Source organism: Anomaloglossus baeobatrachus, chromosome 1, assembly GCF_048569485.1.
Source record: "Anomaloglossus baeobatrachus isolate aAnoBae1 chromosome 1, aAnoBae1.hap1, whole genome shotgun sequence".
Taxonomy (NCBI): domain Eukaryota; kingdom Metazoa; phylum Chordata; class Amphibia; order Anura; family Aromobatidae; genus Anomaloglossus; species Anomaloglossus baeobatrachus.
The window spans coordinates 959,041,039-959,068,476 of record NC_134353.1 but is presented as its reverse complement, the minus strand read 5'-3'; the positions used below and the strand labels follow the sequence as shown (position 1 = coordinate 959,068,476).

Genomic DNA, 27,438 nt, shown 5'->3' with positions numbered 1-27,438 from the left:
CCCCGCACATTACACACGAGGCTCCACTCCCCACACATTACACACGAGGCTCCGCTCCCCGCACATTACACACGAGGCTCCGCTCCCCACACATTACACACGAGGCTCCGCTCTCCGCACATTACACACGAGGCTCCGCTCCCCACACATTACACACGAGGCTCCGCTCTCCACACATTACACACGAGGCTCCGCTCCCCGCACATTACACACGAGGCTCCGCTCCCCGCACATTACACACGAGGCTCCGCTCCCAGCACATTACACACGAGGCTCCGCTCCCCACACATTACACACGAGGCTCCGCTCCCCACACATTACACACGAGGCTCCGCTCCCCACACATTACACACGAGGCTCCGCTCCCCGCACATTACACACGAGGCTCCGCTCCCCACACATTACACACGAGGCTCCGCTCCCCGCACATTACACACGAGGCTCCGCTCCCCACACATTACACACGAGGCTCCGCTCCCCGCACATTACACACGAGGCTCCGCTCCCCGCACATTACACACGAGGCTCCGCTCCCAGCACATTACACACGAGGCTCCGCTCCCCGCACATTACACACGAGGCTCCGCTCCCCGCACATTACACACGGGGCTCCGCTCCCCACACATTACACACGAGGCTCCGCTCCCCACACATTACACACGAGGCTCCGCTCCCCGCACATTACACACGAGGCTCCGCTCTCCACACATTACACACGAGGCTCCACTCCCCGCACATTACACACGAGGCTCCGCTCCCCACACATTACACACGAGGCTCCACTCCCCGCACATTACACACGAGGCTCCGCTCCCCACACATTACACACGAGGCTCCGCTCCCCGCACATTACACACGAGGCTCCGCTCCCCACACATTACACACGAGGCTCCGCTCCCCGCACATTACACACGAGGCTCCGCTCCCCGCACATTACACACGAGGCTCCACTCCCCGCACATTACACACGAGGCTCCACTCCCCGCACATTACACACGAGGCTCCGCTCCCCGCACATTACACACGAGGCTCCGCTCCCCGCACATTACACACGAGGCTCCGCTCCCCACACATTACACACGAGGCTCCGCTCCCCGCACATTACACACGAGGCTCCGCTCCCCACACATTACACACGAGGCTCCGCTCCCCACACATTACACACGAGGCTCCGCTCCCCACACATTACACACGAGGCTCCGCTCCCCGCACATTACACACGAGGCTCCTCTCCCCGCACATTACACACGAGGCTCCGCTCCCCGCACATTACACACGAGGCTCTGCCCCCCGCACATTACACACGAGGCTCTGCCCCCCGCACATTACACACGAGGCTCCGCTCCCCACACATTACACACGAGGCTCCGCTCCCCACACATTACACACGAGGCTCCGCTCCCCGCACATTACACACGAGGCTCCGCTCCCCGCACATTACACACGAGGCTCCGCTCCCCGCACATTACACACGAGGCTCCGCTCCCCGCACATTACACACGGGGCTCCGCTCCCCACACATTACACACGAGGCTCCGCTCCCCACACATTACACACGAGGCTCCGCTCCCCGCACATTACACACGAGGCTCCGCTCTCCACACATTACACACGAGGCTCTACTCCCCGCACATTACACACGAGGCTCCGCTCCCCACACATTACACACGAGGCTCCACTCCCCGCACATTACACACGAGGCTCCGCTCCCCACACATTACACACGAGGCTCCGCTCCCCACACATTACACACGAGGCTCCGCTCCCCGCACATTACACACGAGGCTCCGCTCCCCACACATTACACACGAGGCTCCGCTCCCCGCACATTACACACGAGGCTCCGCTCCCCGCACATTACACACGAGGCTCCACTCCCCGCACATTACACACGAGGCTCCGCTCCCCGCACATTACACACGAGGCTCCGCTCCCCACACATTACACACGAGGCTCCGCTCCCCACACATTACACACGAGGCTCCGCTCCCCACACATTACACACGAGGCTCCGCTCCCCACACATTACACACGAGGCTCCGCTCCCCACACATTACACACGAGGCTCCGCTCCCCACACATTACACACGAGGCTCCGCTCCCCACACATTACACACGAGGCTCCGCTCCCCACACATTACACACGAGGCTCCGCTCCCCACACATTACACACGAGGCTCCGCTCCCCACACATTACACACGAGGCTCCGCTCCCCCCGCACATTACACACGAGGCTCCGCTCCCCACACATTACACACGAGGCTCCGCCCCCCGCACATTACACACGAGGCTCCGCTCCCCACACATTACACACGAGGCTCCGCTCCCCACACATTACACACGAGGCTCCACTCCCCACACATTACACACGAGGCTCCGCTCCCCACACATTACACACGAGGCTCCGCTCTCCGCACATTACACACGAGGCTCCGCTCCCCACACATTACACACGAGGCTCCGCTCCCCACACATTACACACGAGGCTCCTCTCCCCACACATTACACACGAGGCTCCGCTCCCCGCACATTACACACGAGGCTCCGCTCCCCACACATTACACACGAGGCTCCGCTCCCCACACATTACACACGAGGCTCCGCTCCCCACACATTACACACGAGGCTCTGCTCCCCACACATTATACACGAGGCTCCGCTCCCCACACATTACACACGAGGCTCCGCTCCATCCTCCAGAACAGCAGAGTCCTGCAGACACTGAGCAGAGCCCCTGGAGCAGTCCCTGATCATGTGACTGATCACATGACGGTGACATCACACAGGTCCTGTGAGCACAGGCGGTGTCGGCTCTGAGGTGGAGGTCAGTGCATGTTCTCCTCACCCCGAACTACAGGAGAGAGCGACAGACCCCGCACTACACATGAGGGGGAGAGAGAGCGACAGACCCCGCACTACACATGAGGGGGAGAGAGAGCGACAGACCCCGCACTACACATGGGGGAGAGAGAGCGACAGACCCCGCAGTACACATGAGGGAGAGAGAGCGACAGACCCCGCACTACACATGGGGGAGAGAGAGCGACAGACCCCGCACTACACATGAGGGGGAGAGAGAGCGACAGACCCCGCACTACACATGGGGGAGAGAGAGCGACAGACCCCGCACTACACATGAGGGGGAGAGAGAGCGACAGACCCCGCACTACACATGGGGGAGAGAGAGCGACAGACCCCGCACTACACATGAGGGAGAGAGAGCGACAGACCCCGCACTACACATGAGGGAGAGAGAGCGACAGACCCCGCACTACACATGAGGGAGAGAGAGCGACAGACCCCGCACTACACATGGGGGGAGAGAGAGCGACAGACCCCGCACTACACATGAGGAAGAGAGAGAGCGACAGACCCCGCACTACACATGGAAGAGAGAGAGCGACAGACCCCGCACTACACATGAGGGAGAGAGAGCGACACACCCCGCACTACACATGAGGGAGAGAGAGCGACAGACCCCGCACTACACATGAGGGAGAGAGAGCGACAGACCCCGCACTACACATGAGGGAGAGAGAGCGACAGACCCCGCACTACACATGAGGGAGAGAGAGCGACAGACCCCGCACTACACATGGGGGGAGAGAGAGCGACAGACCCCGCACTACACATGAGGGAGAGAGAGCGACAGACCCCGCACTACACATGAGAGAGAGAGAGCGACAGACCCCGCACTACACATGGAAGAGAGAGAGCGACAGACCCCGCACTACACATGAGGAGAGAGAGAGCGACAGACCCCGCACTACACATGGGGGGAGAGAGAGTGACAGACCCCGCACTACACATGGGGGGAGAGAGAGCGACAGACCCCGCACTACACATGAGGGGGAGAGAGAGCGACAGACCCCGCACTACACATGGGGGAGAGAGAGCGACAGACCCCGCACTACACATGAGGGAGAGAGAGCGACAGACCCCGCACTACACATGAGGGGGAGAGAGAGCGACAGACCCCGCACTACACATGGGGGAGAGAGAGCGACAGACCCCGCACTACACATGAGGGAGAGAGAGCGACAGACCCCGCACTACACATGGGGGAGAGAGCGACAGACCCAGCACTACACATGAGGGAGAGAGAGCGACAGACCCCGCACTACACATGGGGGGAGAGAGAGTGACAGACCCCGCACTACACATGGGGGGAGAGAGAGCGACAGACCCCGCACTACACATGAGGGGGAGAGAGAGCGACAGACCCCGCACTACACATGGGGGAGAGAGAGTGACAGACCCCGCACTACACATGAGGGAGAGAGAGCGACAGACCCCGCACTACACATGAGGAGAGAGAGAGCGACAGACCCCACACTACACATGAGGAGAGAGAGAGCGACAGACCCCGCACTACACATGAGGGAGAGAGAGCGACAGACCCCGCACTACACATGGGGGGAGAGAGAGTGACAGACCTCGCACTACACATGGGGGGAGAGAGAGCGACAGACCCCGCACTACACATGAGGGGGAGAGAGAGCGACAGACCCCGCACTACACATGGGGGAGAGAGAGCGACAGACCCCGCACTACACATGAGGGAGAGAGAGCGACAGACCCCGCACTACACATGAGGAGAGAGAGAGCGACAGACCCCACACTACACATGAGGGAGAGAGAGCGACAAACCCCGCACTACACATGGGGGGAGAGAGAGTGACAGACCCCACACTACACATGGGGGGAGAGAGAGCGACAGACCCCGCACTACACATGAGGGACAGGGAGCGACAGACCCCGCACTACACATGGGGGAGAGAGAGCGACAGACCCCGCACTATACATGAGGGACAGGGAGCGACAGACCCCGCACTACACATGGGGGAGAGAGAGCGACAGACCCCGCACTACACATGAGGGACAGGGAGCGACAGACCCCGCACTACACATGGGGGAGAGAGAGCGACAGACCCCGCACTACACATGAGGGACAGGGAGCGACAGACCCCGCACTACACATGGGGGAGAGAGAGCGACAGACCCCGCACTACACATGAGGGACAGGGAGCGACAGACCCCGCACTACACATGGGGGAGAGAGAGCGACAGACCCCGCACTACACATGGGGGAGAGAGAGCGACAGACCCCACACTACACATGGGGGAGAGAGAGTGACAGACCCCGCACTACACATGGGGGAGAGAGAACGACAGACCCCGCACTACACATGAGGGAGAGAGAGCGACAGACCCCGCACTACACATGGAGGAGAGAGAGCGACAGACCCCGCACTACACATGAGGGAGAGAGAGCGACAGACCCCGCACTACACATGGAGGAGAGAGAGCGACAGACCCCGCACTACACATGAGGGAGAGAGCGACAGACCCCGCACTACACATGAGGGAGAGAGCGACAGACCCCGCACTACACATGGGGGAGAGAGAGCGACAGACCCCACACTACACATGATGAGGGAGAGCGACAGACCCCGCACTACACATGAGGGAGAGAGAGAGCGACAGACCCCGCACTACACATGAGGGAGAGAGAGCGACAGACCCCGCACTACACATGAGGGAGAGAGAGAGCGACAGACCCCGCACTACACATGAGGGAGAGAGAGCGACAGACCCCGCACTACACATGGGGGAGAGAGAGCGACAGACCCCGCACTACATATGGGGGAGAGAGAGCGACAGACCCCGCACTACACATGAGGGAGAGAGAGCGACAGACCCCGCACTACACATGGGGGAGAGAGAGTGACAGACCCCGCACTACACATGGAGGAGAGAGAGCGACAGATCCCGCACTACACATGAGGGAGAGAGCGACAGACCCCGCACTACACATGGGGGAGAGAGAGCGACAGACCCCACACTACACATGAGGAGAGAGAGCGACAGACCCCGCACTACACATGAGGGAGAGAGAGAGCGACAGACCCCGCACTACACATGGGGGAGAGAGAGCGACAGACTCCGCACTACACATGAGGGAGAGAGAGTGACAGACCCCGCACTACACATGAGGGAGAGAGAGCGACAGACCCCGCACTACACATGGAGGAGAGAGCGACAGACCCCGCACTACACATGGAGGAGAGAGCGACAGACCCTGCACTACACATGGAGGAGAGAGAGCGACAGACCCCGCACTACACATGGGGGAGAGAGAGCGACAGACTCCGCACTACACATGAGGGAGAGAGAGTGACAGACCCCGCACTACACATGAGGGAGAGAGAGCGACAGACCCCGCACTACACATGAGGGAGAGAGAGCGACAGACCCCGCACTACACATGAGGGAGAGAGAGCGACAGACCCCACACTACACATGAGGGAGAGAGAGAGCGACAGACCCCGCACTACACATGAGGGAGAGAGAGAGCGACATACCCCGCACTACACATGAGGGAGAGAGAGAGCGACAGACCCCGCACTACACATGAGGGAGAGAGAGAGCGACATACCCCGCACTACACATGAGGGAGAGAGAGAGCGACAGACCCCGCACTACACATGAGGGAGAGAGAGAGACAGACCCCGCACTACACATGAGGGAGAGAGAGAGCGTCAGACCCCGCACTACACATGAGGGAGAGAGAGAGCGACAGACCCCCGCACTACACATGGAGGAGAGAGCGCGACAGACCCCGCACTACACATGGGGGAGAGAGAGCGACAGACCCTGCACTACACATGGGGAGAGAGCGCGACAGACCCGCACTACACATGGGGGAGAGCGACAGACCCCGCACTATAAATGAGGGAGAGAGAGCGACAGACCCCGCACTACACATGGGGGAGAGAGAGAGAGCGACAGACCCCTAATTACACATGGGGGATTGGTGCAGCTCGATGCTTTTTGTAGTGAGTGGATGAGGAGACGTCTTCTGGGTTTATTCTTGGTCTGGAGATCCTCCATTATTATTATTCTTGTGCTGTATATTATCTTCTATGATTAGTAACTTTTTACTTTTTATATTTAGTTCTATGTTCTCCAGGTTGAGTTTCCTTGTAGATTTTATTTCCCAGAATGCCTCACCTGAATTATACATGAGTTGCTGTTACTTGTAGTTCTCCGGCAGATGTAGAGCAGGGTTATCTGTGCTGTCCTGAGTGAAGGATCCTCCACATTCCCTGGTATCTTCCCTCCTTGTCTTGTCCCTCTGTCCCTACAGAGTTCAGGCTCCTGACAGGTGCAGGTTAGAAAACCCCCTATATTATCTAGTTAGTAGTGATGAGGGAATATACTCGTACTATTTGTTACTCTCACGAATCGTACAAAATTTGAGATATTCGTTACTCGATTAGTATTTTGCTCCTCTCCTCGGGAGATTCGAGTCTCCGCTCTTCATGTTCATCGCCTGATTTTTAGTCACTAAGCATGCTGCGATTGTTTGTCAATCAATAATTCCCAGCCATCTTTGCTACTGGCAGAACTGTGATTGGCTGGCCGGATCGCATTATCGGGTCTCTGTAAGATACCATGTAAAGCCTGCTTTACACTTTACAATTACACATGCAATCTCGTATGCGATCGCACACGCCCCCATCGTATGTGTGGCATGTTCAATTTATTGCTCGTGTCGCACAAACGATTAAATCCCGTCACACGTATTTACCTTCCATACGACCTCGCTGTGGGCTGCGAACATCCTCTTCCTGTACTGGGAAGCAGGCCAATAGAAGCGGAGGGGCGGACATGAGCGGGACGTAAACATCCCGCCCAGCTCCTTTCTTCCGCATTGCCGGTGGGACGCAGGTAAGATGTGTTCATCGTTCCCGGGATGTCACACACAGCGATGTGTGCTGCCTCGGGAACATTGAACAACCGGACGTTCAATTTTTAGAATTTGAACGATGTGTATGCGATCAACGTGTTTTCGTACAATCGAAATCGCAGGTAGGTTTCACACGTTACAACAACACTAACGATGCTGGATGTGCGTCACTTATGACGTGACCCCGCCGACACATCGTTAGATTTATTGTAGCGTGTAGAGCCCGCTTTAGTTCGTGTAATGACCGGCTGAAAGATTACGCAAAGCCATTTTAAAGCGATAATTCTAAAATCGCTGCCAACTAACCTTGGTAATATAGGGGGTGTTTTGAAAAAGTCATTTAGGCAGGGTTGATTGCGTTAAATTATGTACTTCAAGACCAAACAAATGGTAATTTTAAAGGGATAATTCTGATACATTCTGTTCTATAATAAGAGTTCGCTTAGCTGCATACTTAATTATAAATTCGCAAATGAAGCATTCAGGAATGGGGAAGTGGATGTGGTTCTTACATTGGTGCACGCCATGGCCATGTGACAGGTCAATAGTATGCCTGCTTTTGTAGGAGCACCCAAACCTCATCTCGTTCTAAGCTCCTGTCTCACTTTGCAAGGGGGCAGAGTACACCACTACTTTTGGAGCCAGAACAGTACGAGCAGTTTGTGGGATGGATGGCAGATAATGATTTTAGGCTACAGTCCCTGACAGAAGGTCTGTCGCTTATCCATGTTATATTATCATGTCATGTTATATCCAAAATATTTAATATTTTGTGTGACTTCCATGAGCTTGAAGGACTGCATCCATGCGGTTCAACGATGATTCATATAATTTATTGATGAAGTCATCAGGAATAGCAGAGAATGCATCTTACATGCCTCCCAGAGTTCATCTAGATTCTTTGGTTTTGTCTTCCAAGCTTCCTCTTTCATCCTACCCCAAACATGCTCAATGATGTTCATGTCTGGTGAGTGGGCTGGCCAGTCCTTGATCTTCTTTGCCAGGAGGAACTTTGTTGTAGAGATGGATGTATGAGATGGAGCACCACCTGCTGCAGAATTTGACCCCTTTTATGATTGGAAATGTAGCTAATACTTCTTGATATTTTAGGCTATTGATATTGCCTTCCACCTTGCAAATGTTTCGCACACCCCCATACTGAATGTTAGCCCAGACCATGATCTTTCCACCACCAAACTTAACTGTTTTCTGGACACATACGGGCTCCAGTAGGTTTCCTGCAGTATTTCCGGTGGCTGTGGTGTAATTCAACTGAAGATTCATCAGAGAAATCCACGTTTTGCCACTTTTCCAAAATGCATCTGTTTAACAGGCTGTGGGACTTTTCAAATGCCACACGGTTTTTTAATTGCCTTTTGTTTAGTGCTGGCTTCTGGGCACTTATCCGACCATGGAGGCCATTTAGAGACAGAATCCTACACGCTGTTCTAGTTGACATATGGACTTGAGGTGACCAGGCCTGTTGGAGCTCTGCTGCAGTGGAAGATGGGCTGGCTTTGGATTTTCTAACCAACAAAGTTCCTCCTCAAGGTTTTGGTCGCAGGGTGGATTTTTGGCATGTTGTCAGAGGTCAAGTTGTAGTTCAAGTGAAGGTCTGGGGTGCTGGGTTTCTTTTTATACACACCCACTAATTAACCGATCATTTAGTGAACACAGGTGGGGATGTAAACTAGGATTGGGTGCATTATATGACAAGGTGACAAAACTTTTGTCTTGCCAAAATCTGACCTTTCTGTGTTCATTAAATGATCAATATTTCAGCTTTGAAGCAACTTTATTTACATAACCTAAACCAAATTTGGGAGGGTTTCAGCTTTCAAAAGAGTAATTTATAAAACTAATGTATGAATTTAAAGTCAGGTTATAAGCTTTTATTTACATGACATGGATAAGCGACAGAACTTCTGTCAGGGACTGTATGTGCCCACGGGACAACGTACCCGCGGAATTAGCCGCATAAAACCCGTGGATTTATCTGGATTTTCTAGATACTCCGCAGGTTCTAGCAAGTACAGACACTCACCATGTTATCCTATGGGATTTGGGGAGTGCTGTATCAATGCTGCGGTATGTGCGACTGCAGAATATGATGCGAATTTCTCGCAGCCACACGTAACTGCATGTCAATTATTCATGTGGAAATATCTGCGGATGTCCCGCCTTTCCACTATGGAGATATAGGGCGGGAATTCCACAGGAATTCTGCATAAAATCGGCACTGTTTCCGCAGATTTACCGCAACAACTCCGCAGATATACCGCAGCAATGGATAGCTGCGGATTCCGGGGAGCAGCTGCGGTAAACCTGCTGACACACCTGCGGCAAAGTCCGCGGGTACGCTGTCCCATGGGCACATAGCCTTAGTGTCTTGACCAGCACTATCTTGTCTTCCACACGGTCTATTCACACTATTCAAGAGGCTGGACCTCATAATCCTCACTGTGATCCTCCTTCCTCCCCCACCATGGTGAGTCCCAGGAGGCAAGTCACCCCACACTTGGACACTCAGGGGAGTTTTTTACCTTCCCTTTTATGCCTTCTTTTGGGTAGTCCCTATGCACGTTTCAAAAAGGACATGAGGAGGTTGTGTGTGGTGACACACAAATATTTGAAAAGCTACGGTCAGAAGAAGACTAACTGTGGGGAACAGCAATTACTGTCTCAAGAGGTGGATGATGATAAGACAAAGTTGCCATTGTGGTGCCCCTGAGGCTTCAGTTGCCACAGGGTACTGCACCTCACCAGAGGTGCAGTATTCATCTTGGCTAAGGAGAAGGTCATTACTGCTAAACCATTACAAACCACCACACACAGTAGTTGCCCTCCCACTGGGACTGGGCTAGGGTAGAGACATTGGAGGGTGGGCATCACTAATGTAGTGGACTCTCTGCTCACTAGTTCAGGAACCCGAGGGGGAGGAGCTTTTCATGGGGAGCAAGGCGACACACACCCTAAGACAGAACAGTGATAACCAGGAAACAAGTGAGACGCAGGAGAACATGGTTGCTGAGTCGAGAGGTGATAGCTCCCTCAGGACCAGCGCACACTTCGGGATGTGGAGCCCCAGGCTGGTGGGCACTTCACGTCCCGCCAGCAGAATCCGACGGGCAGAGGATTTCAAGTCTACTGGCCCACACAAAGTGCCCGGGGCACAGTAGCATATAAAGCCAGGAGTCGTGACCAAATGGACGGCACCAACTACGGACTCGCGCTGCCTGCTTTACGGGACAGGAACGGGATCCATTCCAGGCCTCGAGTCCCTGCGAAGCTTCAAGCCGCAGGGACTCGCACTACACAGCGCAGTGAGGAAGGACTCACGAAACGCAACACCTCTTCTGACCTCCGAACTATCCGGGATCGGCTGGTGCCCATCACAGCGGAGTCCAGTAGTCCAAAGGCGGTGACATCTCAGTGAGTAAAGAACTTAAACTGCAACCGCTGTGTCGTCTGATCCTTCCCGCACCCCGCACTCCTATAATAGAGTGGACTACTACTCTCAATCTCCCGAGGGCCCGAGATCAGCCTGTGGAGAGCTGTACCAACTTAGCTGCATTACCACTGATACCTCTTGCAGCAGCGGTTCCCCTATCATAGCCGCACACCACAGGTGGCGTCACGAATAATTACTATTCCCATCATCATCCCCCATTTAATGACACCACCGGGGTCACGGAACCGGGCCTGGCCTGCTGTGACATCCCACCCCTACACCAGCCCGGTGATGAGTAACCCTTAGGGCCCCGTGGACGCGTCACCATCAGGTCAGCTTAAGATCGCAACTCAAGAGGGAAACCAGACTGAGGAAGTGGAAGACGAGATGGTGGATGATGAAGCTAATTACCCAAGGTGGCCTTCATAGTTGTGTGCACAGCAATGTGGAAGGGGAGATGTCCATAGCTCCGCAACAGGCAGGAAGAGGCAGTGAGTTGACCAGAGGGAGAAGGCAGTCTACTGTTTCCCAGAGCACCCCCATGCGGTCAGATCATAGGTCAAGGATTTGGTGTTCCCCACTCTGGCTTTTTTTTTTTACTGAAAGTCCTGAGTTCAAAATGAGAGTTAAGGCCGGTTTACACACTACAATATATCTTACGATGTGTCGTCGGGGTCACGTCGTAAGTGACGCACATCCGGCATCGTAAGGTACATTGTAATGTGTGACAGGTACTTGCGATTGAACGGTAAAAAGGTTCATCGCATGCACATCGTTCATTTCTCATGAATTGAACGTCAGGTTGTTCCTCGTACCCGGGGTAGCACACATCGCAGTGTGTGAAACCCCGGGAACGATGAACAGATCTCACCTGCGTCCTGCGGCTCCTGGCCGACAATGCGGAAGGAAGGAGGTGGGCGGGATGTTTACGTCCCGCTCATCTCCGCCTCACTGCTTCTATTGGCCTGGAAACAAAGGAGGACAAAGGAGTTTTAAAGGTGAAAAAAGTTAAAAAGTAATTTTATTAGAACAAATATATTAAAAAATGGAATTTACATTTTCCATATGACATAACAATAATGTATTTATAAATAGAGAATTAATTCAGTAAAAAGAGGTAGTACAGTGGGTAAACAGGCACAAGTGACCTAATATGTGCCCTATATCAGGTGACCTAAAAATAATTGCCAGGAAAACGGCTTGCAGTGGAGGTCAGAAGTAATACCTTGGGCGCTTTGTACACAAAACCTGCAGGTGGAAGCGATGGGTAGGCAAACGATGGTAACCGGATGTACGCCCTGTACCTGAAGGCCTGGAAGTAATCGCCGGGTGAGCGGCTAACAAAGGTTCAGTGGTAATACCTAGGGCGCCGGTGCACAAAGCCTGCAGATGGAAGCGCTCCACGTGGAGGACCCGACGTACGTTTCGCAAAGGATTATGGTCGCTTATTCATGACCCATGGCTTTCAACATTGAACCTAGAAGCAGGCCTGTACATCTGTCTGGATGTGGCAGAAGTCCCCAGGGTTGTTGTGCTGCGTGCACTTCAGGCACCTTTCCTGGAGAAAACTGCTTCCACATCAAATGCACAGCACATTCTTAAACAGCAATTTTACGGACAATGGCCTGGGAGCTGAGCGGGTCTAATGAAATTGTGTGTCTTCCTCATTTGTTCTCCTTAGTTGACCAAGGAACTCTGACCTCTGCTGCCAGCGTTGTTAAATGGGAATTTATGTACTAAACTACTTGTTTGACGAGGGCCTTCTGGTTTTGCCCCATTTTACCAGCCCACTCCGCCACAGGAAGGAGAGTTGTAAAGTTGTCCTTGTAGCGTTTGTCAAGACGGAGGAACAACCACCATTACCCAGTGTTGGCCAAAATGCGTATAAGGGGAGGATCACGAGAAAAGCAGCAGAACATAAAGTCAGCCATGTGTGCCTGTCTCCCAAAAGACTTTTCTGTCCACAAAAGAAGACGACTCTCCATCTACACTGCATCTCCTCCTTCTAACAGTTCTGGAGTGTTGGCTAACAACAATTTTTAAAAAGATTGCTCAAAAAGCCAGTGAGGCAGATCAATTATCTCACTTGCAACATATAAAACCGATGATCTGCCCTCCAAAATTGGGAAGATGCTCAAAATGTCCCTCTCAAAATTAAGTGAGGGTCATGCCAAAGGTACGACTCAGCGTTCTTCCAAATTAATGATACAGGACCGCCTGAGGGCCCTCCCAAATTAATGTGGCAGCTGATGTTGAGTGGGGACACCACTGCGTCAATTTTGGGTGCCAACATCTGCGGTCAGGCAGGGACAAATCGGGTCAGGATTAGGGAACTATTAGCCTGCTTAGGGACCTTTGATTAGAGTCCCCTGATTTCTCCATCCTTGTCTGTATAAAGATGCAGTGGTAAAAGAAACGTAATGTCCCTGGCCAAAAGCACTTGTCCACATATCGGTTGTTCGGTGGACATTTCCACTGCGTTGATGATGCATGGGTGATGTTATAAGACACGTGCTGGTGTAGGACAAAAATCTGTGTTAGGTGGGGAGCGAGTACAGACGGTTAGCCACCACCGTGAGGTTGCGGCAAGCCTCAGTGTCCAATAGCTTAAACATCAACATATTCAGGGCAAGCAATCTGTAAATATGCGCATTTAGTGTTTGGGCCTGTGGGTGCTTGTTTGGCTGGCTGGGTATTTTTGTTTTCATGTCAAGGCCTGGGTCAGGGATACCTGTAAAACCAAATCTGACAATGTTGCTGATGGTGCTTGTGAATGTCCAATGTCAGGTGCAGGGCAGGAGGCATCTGTGCCTGGACAGGGGATTGGCGAGCACGTAGCACTCTGTACTTTCTTCATCTCCACCTGGCCCACATGCAAAACTTCTTCTTTAATTGGGAATGCTGAGCATTTGAGGAGACACAGAAGCAGGATGGCTACACTGATTATATGGCGTCATCATCACCATCTTGGTTGTTTCCTCAAATTTTTTGGAACCTCACAGATGTCAGACATCCAAGTTCACTCGTGGCTTTTTATTTGAGGGAGCTGACCGAAATACATCATGTTGGAGCTGGAATTATAACGTGATAAGGAATATGTTTGCCATTATATAAATAAAAATTATTACGCTGTACCTGCTATTCACCTAATGCCCTCTGCTGGTCGGAAAGTAAAGTACATGTGCAATGTGGAGCTCCAGCGTGTGGTCACATCACACAGCTGTCGCTGAGCTGCCACTTATGAGCGCTGCTGAAGCCCTGCCAGACAAGTGACAGCTGCAGCTGACTTGCAGAAATGGGTGCACACACAGCGTACCTTCACAAGTAGCTCTGGCAAATTGGGTTACTCTATCAGAAACCGCTGAACCACTAAGTTGAGCACGTGGTCAGGCATGGTACATGTGCGAGCTTCCCAAGCTTCAGAGCCACCACCAGGTTACAGGCATTATCACACATGGCTGGTTGTAGGTTCGGACCGCGAGAGCCACAGATTTGTCTGGTGTGTTAGACGTTTCAACAACTCTATATAACACCAATGTCACAACCCACTAGTGATATCAAAGCATATAGAATTATCATACCAACACCAAAAGAGAAGAATGTGCAGCCAAAACTATAAAGATAAAAATACGTATATCCTTTATTTAACAATATTAATACAATAAAAATGGAACAACCCAAGGAACAGATGGTATTAATTGTGGCTATCCTGCAATAACCCTAATATTCTGTAAATTAATAGAACTCTCCATCACACGTGTGTGAATAAACTAACCAGCTTAAAATAAGTCACGTAAATATGTGATATCAGAATAATGTATGATGTATTATACATAAATTCAAAAAATAAATTAAATACTCACTAGTGTGAGAAAATAGAATCAAGAAACAACATTTGGACATCATATAACATAAGTAAGACAACAAGATGGCAGAGAAAAGGTTAAATACCAACATACAGGGTCCAAAGAAGGGTAAGGAGCGGTATCCCCATGCACCCGACGCACATTTCGCAACCTCAGTGCCTCGTCCAGGAGTGATCAAACATCAACTCTCAGTCCATTTTAAAGTTTAGCGTTTCAAACAATCAGTGATTAAAGGCCGCCTTACACGCTGCGATATTGTTACCAATATCGCTAGCGTGCGTGCCCGCACACAACATCGCTAGGATCAGTCACACTACTTACCTGCCATACGACGTCGCTGTGACCGACGAACCGCCTCCTTTCTAAGGGGGCGGTTCGTTCGGCGTCATAGCGATGTCATTAAGCGGCCGCCCAATATAAGCGAAGGGGCAGAGATGAGCGAGACTTAACATCCTGCCCACCTCCTTCCTTCCTCATTGCGTGCGGCCGCAGGTACGGTGATGTTCCTCGTTCCTGCGGTGCCACACGTAGCGATGTGTGCTGCCGCAGGAACGACGAACAACATCGTAGCTCCAGCAGCAACGATATTTGGGAATAGAGCAGTGTGTCAACGAGCAACGATAAGGTGAGTATTATCGCTCGTTAACGGTCGCTCCTGCGTGTCACACGCAACGACGTCGCTAACGAGGCCGGATGTCCGTCACGAATTCCGTGACCCCCAACGACATCTCTTTAGCTATGTCGTTGCGTGTAAAGCGGCCTTTAGGCTTCTGGTCCATGTTGATCACATCCGGGATTAATCAGAGGGTAACTGAAATACATCATATCCAGGATCCAATCATGTGATATATCCTTATCCAGGAAAGTGATAATCCTGGAATAGGCCGCACCAAGCGACTAGGCAGTAACTCAGCCAACCGCGACATGAGCTGCGCTTGACGGAGGGAGTAGTAAGGTTTCCCGTCTAGCCGGTTTATGATTAACTCCTTTAAAGCCGGACAATTTGAGGACCAAGGAGAAAGTGTTGTAGTCGCCCGATCTGCTGCACAGTCTCCTCTGCAAATCGGGGTCAATCGGCGCCGGCAGAGAAGACGACATCTGCACTGTTATATCTTCTCAGATGATTTCTCCTTAATAACGTCCCTTATTTTTAGGTGTTTTTACCTTTTTGTTGACTTTCTCATCATCTAATCCTCTTAACAATAAAGAATCTTCTCTTTTTTTTTTAAATAAGAGATTTTTCCTGATTGACCCAAGAAAGATGAATAAGGACAAAGACCAAATTATGGAGAAGATATTAAAACTGAGTCTGGAGATAATCTTCCATCTTACTGGAGAGGTGAGAGGCTCTGATGTCATCACATTACATCATTATCTATGGGGATAACAGAGGATATGACCGGGGAGGTGAGAGGTTCTGATGTCATCACATTACATCATTATCTATGGGGATAACAGAGGATATGACCGGGGAGGTGAGAGGTTCTGATGTCATCACATTACATCATTATCTATGGGAATAACAGAGGATATGACCGGGGAGGTGAGAGGCTCTGATATCATCACATTACATCATTATCTATGGGGATAACAGAGGATATGACCGGGGAGGTGAGAGGCTCTGATATCATCACATTACATCATTATCTATGGGAATAACAGAGGATATGACCAGGGAGGTGAGAGGTTCTGATATCATCACATTACATCATTATCTATGGGGATAACAGAGGATATGACCGGGGAGGTGAGAGGTTCTGATATCATCACATTACATCATTATCTATGGGAATAACAGAGGATATGACCGGGGAGGTGAGAGGTTCTGATATCATCACATTACATCATTATCTATGGGGATAACAGAGGATATGACCGGGGAGGTGAGAGGCTCTGATATCATCACATTACATCATTATCTATGGGAATAACAGAGGATATGACCGGGGAGGTGAGAGGTTCTGATGTCATCACATTACATCATTATCTATGGGGATAACAGAGGATATGACCGGGGAGGTGAGAGGTTCTGATGTCATCACATTACATCATTATCTATGGGGATAACAGAGGATATGACCGGGGAGGTGAGAGGCTCTGATGTCATCACATTACATCATTATCTATGGGGATAACAGAGGATATGACCGGGGAGGTGAGAGGTTCTGATGTCATCACATTACATCATTATCTATGGGGATAACAGAGGATATGACCAGGGAGGTGAGAGGTTCTGATGTCATCACATTACATCATTATCTATGGGGATAACAGAGGATATGACCGGGGAGGTGAGAGGCTCTGATGTCATCACATTACATCATTATCTATGGGGATAACAGAGGATATGACCGGGGAGGTGAGAGGTTCTGATGTCATCACATTACATCATTATCTATGGGAATAACAGAGGATATGACCGGGGAGGTGATGGAAATGTCTGTAGTGATATTATTAATGTCTCCACACTCAGAATTACACACCTCACCCCCGGATACATGAGGACATCAATGACAAGAAGATTCTAGAATTTACCAACAAGATGCTGGAGCTGCTGACTGGAGAGGTGACACTGCCGGGAATGCTGGGACATTATACAGAACAGCACTGGAGGATTCTGGGTGATGACGGTATCATTGTGTTGTCAGGTTCCTATAAGGTGTCAGGACGTCACCGTCTATTTCTCCATGGAGGAGTGGGAGTATCTAGAAGGACACAAGGAGCGGTACAAGGAGGTGATGATGGAGGAGCCCCAGCCCCGCACATCACCAGGTAATAGACAGGACTGAATACACCCGGCCTATAATTATCTGTATGTAATAATGATGTCCGTCCTGTCTGTGTCTCCTGCAGGTCTCTCCAGTGCGAGGACGACCCCAGAGAGATGTCCCGCTCCTCCTCCTCCACAGGATCCTCAGGTAGATGGAGATCTTCCCTATGAGGTGTAGACGGCTGTGACCTCCTTGTGTTCAGTCTTGTTTTCTCCTCCAGTATTAGATGTTTTATACTTGTGTAATGAGAGCGGTGGAGACGGCAGGATCACAGCTGACCACAGACCTCACATGTCCGGATCTTATCTCCATTATTCCCGGGGACTTTTACAATATTTTGTTTTGCAGCTTTTGCATCCGGATAAAGATCTGAACAATATTAATTATCCAGAGAGAAATGTGAGGGGCGATCAGCGGAGTAACGAGGAGATTCCTACAGATCACCTCCCCGGTGAGTACAGACCACCCAATAACGCACACAAGTCACACATTCCTATTTTCCGCTCTTTGCTGTGTCAGTTTCTCCAGCGGTATATTAACCCTTCATGTAAAATACACATGAAATGTGAATGATTCTGTGATCCCGGTGCAGGTGATAACACGGGATGTGCAGTTATGTTATAGAGGAGAAATACAGCTGGACATGAATTCTGCCGATGTGAGCGAGGACGAGCTCCAGCTCTCTCCTATTATCCGCTGTCAGGGCTGATGAGGGGTTTCTCCAGTTTAGGGACTAAGAATCCATTATCTCCTATGTATGTCCCTCACCATTCCCTGCTACAGACGTAGTGGTTTTTCAGATCCGCGGAGACGCCGAGGTGACGGCTGCATCCACCGCATTATGTGGAAAGGAAAGAAACTCCGATGAGAAAACGTCACATTTATTATTACATTTAAAATTTGAAACGACATGAACAAAATCCTTTCAAAGATTATGGACCTTTGTGTTTCGGAAACTGAATAAGGCTTTTCCGAAACGCGTGGATCTTTGTTTGTATCTTGTTATTGTCATTTTGCAAATTTTAAACTTAATCCTTTAAAGTCCGCTGATGAGAGAAATAAGTGAGTAATGTGGCCCCGCACGTGGAAATCCCGCTGGTGTGAACTGTACACGGCAGCTGATACCAATGGGCATCAACCCCGACCAGTTTTGGAACAGATCGGGACTGATTAACCTTTTAAATACCACTGTCAATCACCGCAGCAGTCGCTAAATGGTTTAAACCCCCCCCCCCCAAGACAGGTTTGACAATCGTGGCCATGGTAATGTGGGGTCAGCTGATGACTCCATGGTACGGTGGCCTGAGTCTTACAGGCTGTCAGTGAGTCACTGACACTGATCTCATGTGCTGCTGTACACTAGTACATGAGATCAGTGATCAAAATGAAAAAAAATCATATCCCACAGTGAAAAAATAAAAAAGGTTACACAGAATGTAAAAAACCCAAAAACATAAAAGAAAGCACATACAAATAATGAAAACCTGTTTCGCCACTAAAAAAGTAGCTTTTGTGTTCAAACAAAAATAAACAGGAAAACGTGCACATAATTTGTATCACCGCGTCCGGAACGACCCGATCTTTAAAAGTGTCACATTACTTATTCTGTAAAGCAAATACTGGGAAAAAAAATAAATCAAAGACCCCAAAAATGTAGTTTCTTCATTATACTGACAGGCAAAAAAAAGAGAATAAAAAGTAATCAAAAAATTTTATGTAAAAAAAAATGACAGAAATAAAAACTCCAAACCTTACAACAAAAAATGAGCCGTAATATGGCTCATCCAGAAAAAAAAATAATTTTGGTAAAATATAGATTTTAGTTAGTAAAAAAGCAAAGCATAAAGAAGCGATCGAGACAGAAAAACTATTTATTATAAAAAAAAAAAGCATTTTACTGAGAGAGAACAAAACAAAAAAAGATGTAATCTGGTATCGCTGTAATCGCACCGACCCGCAAAATAAATCCGTCCTATCACTGACACTGCACGGTGAATGGCGCAAAAATAAAAATAAGAACTATTCCTCCCTCGCCGTCTATTCCTTCATTCTACCTCAGGTGACATTTATCCTGCGCTTTCCGCTGAGCGTTACGTTGGGTTTTCTGGGTCAATCCAAAAAAATACGATACAGACAGTCATGAAACAGCCAGTGGGGTCACGCAAGATCCCACCGCAGGCATCAATATGTCACAGACCGGACCGTGGGGTCACTTGGACGTTCCTCCGCAGCTCCACCATGACGTCTCATACATCAGAGCCATGCGCTACGACCTAGTCACCTAGACCCACAATGTTCCTCAAAAGTGAACCTGAAAGACATAAAAAGAGAAAATTAGTAAAAAAAAACAACGACAAGAGATACCCTCATTCACGAATGTATTTCCATGGCAAATCCCTAATCCGGGTCCGGCGTAATCCAATAAGGGGGTCCCACGACAATCCCATACTTGGTGTCCCAGTCAATGAAGAACAGAACGTGTCCCATTGGCTGGGAGAGCAGTGATTGCAAGCTCACACATTGCTTTGAGAAGCACTGCAGTAATCTGAGATGACCTCATGAGGTCAGCCCAGTTCACCCCAGGTGCTCACAAAGCAGTGCGTGAGCGGCTGCTGGAAATGACGAGCGGTGACACATCTGGGGCGGCTACAGCCTGCTATTTTTACGCTTAGGCGGGCTAATAACTATGGGCCTTCCTAGGCTGAGAATACCAGACCCCAGCTGTCCGCCTTTTGCATGTTTGATGATCCAATCCCCGGGGTACCCCATGTTTTTTTTTTTAATTATTTATTTTAAATAAATAATTTAAAGCAACAGCATGGGGTGCCCTCTGTTTTGGATTACCAGACAAGGAAAAGCTGCTGACTGCGGTCTGCAGACAGCTGTCTGCTTTACCTTAGCTGGCTACCAAAAATAAGGGGAACCCCACGTCGATTTTTTTTTTTCCTTTCTTCTTTTTTTATGTATTGAATTTGGGCCTAAAAACAAAACTAACACCCTTTAGTGCCACATGAAAGTCAAAGGGTGCAAGCTTTCAATATGCAGAAGGGGTGGCGCATATGTGTTGCACATCTATCTATCTATCTATCTACCTATCTACCTATCTCTTTAGCTAGCTAGCTATATAAAATTATAATGGATCTGTTATTGGTTCCATTGACTATAATGATAACGGATCCGTTAACGGATCAGTTTTAAAACTGTTAACGGATCCGTTATTTCACATCCATCGGATCTGCTACAAACTGATCATTACAGGACATGTGAACATAGCCTAATAGAGTATTTATGAAAGGAAAAGAGCTGCAGAGCAGTATTCTGTAAATAATTGATTATTTTGGTTTGCTGTGCTCAGCCGATTCACACATTGAGCGCTGTTCTCTGCCCTTTTCTTCTTATAAAGTATTTAGACCCTCAGTTTTATGGCATCATAAAGTATAATTCCTATATGGTATTATTTGATAATAAAACTCACTATCAGGGCAACACGATACTGCAGTCAGGGGCCTGAGAATTGCCTGTGAAAACCAAGTTTTAAGGTTATAGTGTTGTAAAATTAAAAAAAAATCTGTTTTATTCTTTTGACAGATGATTGGGACATTCTAAAGAATACATATGAAGAGCAAGTCATTATCCCAGATATATCTTCAGTCCTTCACACCGAAGATCCATCATCTGATGCTTCTAAACAATCTCCTGAGTCACTGCATAATGTTCAGCAAAATAAAAACTACACGAGGGGAGATCAACAACAAAGAGCTCACACAAGGGAGAAGCCGTATTCATGTAATGAATGTGGAAAGTGCTTTACTTGGAAATCACACCTTGATTTGCATATAAAAATTCACACGGGGGAGAAGCCATTTTCTTGTTCAGAATGTGGGAAATGTTTCACTTGGAAATCACAGCTTGTTGTACATCTACAAACTCACACAGGAGACAAGCCATTTTCATGTTCAGAATGTGGGAAATGTTTTACTTGGAAATCACAGCTTGATGTACATATAAAAACTCACACGGGGGAGAAGCCATTTTCATGTTCAGAATGTGGGAAATGTTTTACTCGGAAATCACAGCTTGATGTACATCTAAAAACTCACACGGGGGAAAAGCCATTTTGTTGTTCAGAATGTGGGAAATGCTTTGCTCACAAATCTACTCTTGTTAGTCACATGAGAATTCACACAAGGGAGAAGCCATTTTTATGTTTAGAATGTGGCAAATGTTATAACACTAAATCAACTCTTGCTGAACATCTAAGAATTCATACAGGGGAGAAGCCATATTCATGTTCAGAATGTGAGAAATGTTTTACCCATAAATCACAGCTTTTTATACATCTAAAAACTCACACAGGGGAGAAGCCATTTTCATGTTCACAATGTGGAAAATATTTTAACCAGAAATATTTTCTAATAATACATGAAAAAAATCACACAGGGGAGAAGCCGTATTCATGTTCAGAATGTGGGAAATGTTTTATCCAGAAATCAGATCTTGTTAGACATCAAAGAATTCACAAGGGGGAGAAGCCATTTTCATGTTCAGAATGTGAGAAATGTTTTATTAGGAAATCACATCTTGTCAGACATCAAAGAATTCACAAGGGGGAGAAGCCATTTTCATGTTCAGAATGTGGGAAATGTTTTATCCAGAAATCATCTCTTGTCAGACATCAAAGAATTCACACAGGGGAGAAGCCATTTTCATGTTCTGATTGTGGGAAATGTTTTATCCAGAAATCACTTCTTCTTAAACATCAAATATCTCACACAGAGTAGAATCCTTTTTCATGTTCTCTACATGGAAAGATTTATCAGCGAAAGTCACTTCTAATTGCACTTCAAAAAACTGAGAGTCAATAAACGTCACAATCAACAAATAGAATCCAGATCACATTTATATATTCAACCATGTTCACAGAACATGGTACATTAATGGAGAATTATATCCTAAAATTTGTTACCAATCGCTGATGTCTGGTATTTTCTTATTATGTTACTAGACGAGCTTTTCACGCTTTTATAGGTTGGAGATATTATTCTCCTACTTGTCAGAGTTACTGGATCAGTCCGAGCCTGTACACATTACAGAGCTGAATTATTGCATCCCTAGTACATGGCAAACACGTAGTCAAAATTGTTAGTCCCCCTCGTTTAATAAAAGACAAACCCACAATGGTCACAGAAATAACTTGAATCTGACAGAAGTAATAATAAATAAAAATTATGAAAATGAACAACTGAAAGTCAGACATTGCTGCATTTCTGCTTCCACAGAATGTTAAAAAACAATAAAACTCATGAAACGGGTCCAGACAGAAATTATGTCCTCCTCGTCCTACTCCTTCTCCTGTCATCATCCTGTTGCAAGACCCATGACCTGCGACTGAGACCAAGCTTTCTAACCCTGGGCAGCACATGTCTCTCTAGATTCCCTTGATAGTATTGAGATTTCATTGTAACCTGCACAGATCAAGACCCCCTGTGCCAGATGCAGCAAAGCAGCCCCAGAACATAACAGAGCCTCCTCCATGCTTCACAGTAAGGACAGTGTTCTTTTCTTAATATGCTTAATTTTTCCATCTGTGAACATAGAGCTGATTGTCATGCCCTCTGCAGCGGGGTCGGCCTCCCCTGGGCAGGGAGATTGACATTCTCCATGAACCTCCATTCCTGCCTCTGGCTCTGCAGCACAGTGTATCACCCTGTCCGCCGTGCTCAGCGTTCCCCCTGTCTCCTCCCAGAACATTCGTTCCCTCAGCAGGTCCTCTGGGGGCACACTTTGGCATCGCACTTTGCTGCGATTTAAAGAAACAGTACACCTATTCCTTGCTGTGCTGTTTCTGATTGCTTTTTGTTCATGAGGCACCTGTACCATATGGGTGGTGCCTGGGCAACGTGCTCATTAATTTTTGACTTATCTGTCCATAGGACATTCTCCTAGACGTTTTGTGGCTTGTCAACATGTAGTTTGGCAAATTCCAGTCTGGCTTGTTTATGGTTTTTTTTTCCCAACAATGGTGTCCTCCTTGGTCATCTCCCATGAAGTCCACTTTGGCTCAAACAACGACGGATGGGGCGAACTGACACTGATGTTCCTTGAGCTTGAAGTTCACCTTTAATCTGTTCAGAAGTTATTCTGGGCTCTTTTGTTACAATTCGTATTATCCATCTCTTAAATTTGTTATCAATGAAAATATTTAAAACAGAATGGACATTAACTAATTTTCAGATTTTATTTTCAGGAGTAAAAGTAGAGGATTCTTGTCACCTATAGATGCATCATTAGCACCAAAGATTTGGAGCTCAGCAACATAACTATTATAATCTATGATTTGCTAAGATTGCTTAGCTTAATTAAAAATTATGTTCTTAATTGCTATATACGGTATATAGACTGCAGATTTCTCTCTTTCACTGCACAGAATATTATGAAAAACAGTGATTTAGCACAAAGACTTCTGGTCTGTAACTGAAGGACACATGCTCATCATAGGAGCAGTATGTTTACCTTTTGGGCATAAAAATAATCCTTGGTTTCCTCGAAATTGTTTATGCAAACTGGATCACAGCTGGAGGAAATGGACGGATTAATCTCCCCATCCCCATTATCAGCTGATGAGATTATCGCACAGCATTCGGATGTCATCCAAGTGGAGTGAGATAGGTCATCGCACCCATAGACGTGTATGGGTGCGAGTAAAAGCAGATTGGACTGTATCTGCAGCATGTGTAACTGCAATAATTTTCTGGAAGAAATATTTAATTTTCAGGAACAACAAAGTGCCAACACTTTCAGCCATGACTGTATATGTCCATCCCCTAGAGGTGACATCATAAACTAAGTGATCATTACAGAACATACAGTAAAATTATTGAATGTTCTCAGTGAGAGGAACAAAATTGTAATCTTGTGATACCTTTTAATGGTTAACTAAAATAAAGTGATGTTACAAAGCAAGTTTTCAAGACATCTCAGGTCCCTTCATCAGGCATCGAATGACAAAATATCTGAAGAAACACAAATATGCACAAACAGAGCAGAGGGATGGCATAATAAAAGACATTTAAATAAACACTGAGTTAGAAAGTGAATTCTTAATTAGCTTAGATTAGTGGTGTGAGCGTTTTATTGTCCCAATATCCAAGCAGGATCAGAGGTCTGGTGAATCTCTGGAGCAGACTCCTCAGATTTTGTAATGGGCCATAAATCCTCCTGACAGTTATTTATGGCCCATTACAAAATATGAGGAGTCATGAAGGGACCTGAGATGTCTCGAAAGCTTGGTTTGTAACATCACTTTATTTTATTTCAGTTAGCCATTAAAAGGTATCACAAGATTTTAATTTTGTTCCTCTCACTGAGAACATTCAATAATTTTTCAACTGGCTAACACGGTACCAAAACCTTTTCACTTGTAACAGAACATACAGTATACACGCAAAAAAGAAACTTTGAGTCCATTTTTGGTTCAGTTTTTTTTTCCCTAAAATGTTTATTGAAAAATAGAAAATATCATACAAAATCAAGTATAAGGAACTCTAGAACATAGTGGCATATTTTCAGTTTGTGCATGAATACTTCCACATATCGAGGAAATAAAGACAATCACAATAAGAGATCATGTACACACAATTCTCCATGTGGACTTAGGTAACGAGTCAATGAAAATAAGAACGTTGATTTCTGAAGCACTTAATTTAGATTAATAAAAACTGGAAAGAGAAAAGAATGTTAAGAAGAAGCAAAGAAGAATTCAAATGAGAGGAAAGACAGATTAGAAAGAGAAGAGAAGGTGGGGAGGAGGGACTTGGGGTCTCCCTTGGAAAACAACCGGTTTAAGGAGGACTACACTCCACCTCTCAGCACGAACCAAGCAAAAATTAAGCGATTGGTTCCTAAGAGGAAAGGATTACCTCGAAATCAGCGGATTCTCTAAATAGAAGCCACAGCATCCAAGAGCTGAAAAACTTGCTCAGTTGGAGCTCAGAGTGGGAGGATAGTATCCTGCAAATGTGATCCATTTCCGCCAACCACTCTAGAATCGTCGGGGTTACACCCGACTTCCACTTTCTCGGGATGATCGCTCTGGTCGCGGCAACAAAATGACGGAGAAGACCTTGCTTGATCTCTTTGAAAGCTCCAGGGATCATGAACAAAAGACTGATCTGCAGAGAGCATGTGATTGTCAGCCCCGTGATGTGGTTACGAATTTGGAAAACTTTACGCTACAATTCCTGAATTATCGGGCAGGACCACCAGATATGTAGCATGGATCCCTCCGCAGCATTACATCTCCAACAAGTGTCACGGACAGTTGGGGAGATTTTGTATAGCTCCTTCGGACACCTATACCAACGGGAAATGAAGTTTTTTTCCTGCACTTTACAAGGCAAGGGAAGTCTATGTACACACATATAAGCTTTTGCCAAATCCAGGTCAGAGGAAGCACTCCCCAGATCTTTCTCAGAAGATTTCCCATACCAGACTGGATCCGAATCGATTGGGTCAATCAAAATGGAGTAAATCTGGGAAATTACGTGGGATGCTGGTTCTAGTTGGATCAAAAGAGATTCAAAGTTGGTACAGACCCTGGCCAGGTCGGAGGCTGAGCGAACACAGGAGATGAACGATTGCAACTGTACATACATGAACCACTGGATTTGTTGATCAGGGAAGGCGGCTCGTAAATGCTGTAAGGTTGGCAAAGAAGGCGCTCCCAGCAGGGCAGCACCAACCCTAGGCCTCTGGGATGAAGACCAGATCATAAACCTGTCCACACCAACAGCCGGCGGAAAGTCGGGATTATCAAAAAGGGGTGTCAGGGGGCCCCATGCTTCAGACAGATTAAAATGAGCATTAGTTCTGTCCCAAATCATGAGTAGGTCCCTTGTCAGAGGGGAGTTCAAAATGCTCTTAGGTCTTCTATGTTTCGCGATCCAGGGCAAGGAGGTCAAGGTCCAATCTAAAAGATTAGCTTCAATATCCACCCACTGCTTCGTCTCGGCCCCATGAAACCAATCTACTACTCTCTGGTGAGGATAGCTGATGTATGATATAAGCGAAAATCTGGGAGTCCTGTGCCCCCTTTTGTCTTTTGTCTCATCAAGTATTTAAAGGCCAGCCGAGGTTTATTTTTTTTACATACAAAAGCTGTCGTGATACTTCGTAGATGGGCAAAGAAGAATCTGGGTACGGCTTTAGGAACTGCTTGAAAAAGAAAAAGGAGTTTGGGGACGACATCCATTTTTAGAACGTTGATACGTCCAAACCAGGACAGAGCCCGCAAATTGTAAGCCTGAAGATCGGCGCCAATGCGCTGCAGTAGTGGTTTGTAATTCAAATTAAATAGATGTGAAGGGTCCGGCGTCAGATAAGTCCCTAGATATTTCAGAGCAGTGGCACACCATTTAAAGGGAAAGGCTTCTTGCAGAGAGGATTTTCGTTTAGCGGGAAGGGTGATATTTAGGATTTCTGACTTAGAAGTATTAACCTTGAAATTACTAACCACGGCATACCGCTCAAACTCCTTCAGGATAGATGGGAGAGAAGTTTCAGGGCTGACGATGTAGAGGAGGAGGTCGTCAGCATAT

The 27,438-nt window shown here is 48.0% G+C and overlaps 1 protein-coding gene across 2 annotated transcripts in view; it reads left to right on the top strand.

Moving 5' to 3' along the window:
- Nucleotides 1-27,438, top strand: part of LOC142257597 (uncharacterized) — a 1,260,196-nt gene that overhangs the window by 32,247 nt on the left and 1,200,511 nt on the right. For both annotated transcript variants that reach the window (XM_075329744.1, XM_075329737.1), the window contains exon 5: nt 16,306-16,410. In XM_075329744.1, coding sequence (XP_075185859.1) covers nt 16,306-16,410 — 105 coding nt within the window. The remainder of the gene's footprint in view (nt 1-16,305; nt 16,411-27,438) is intronic.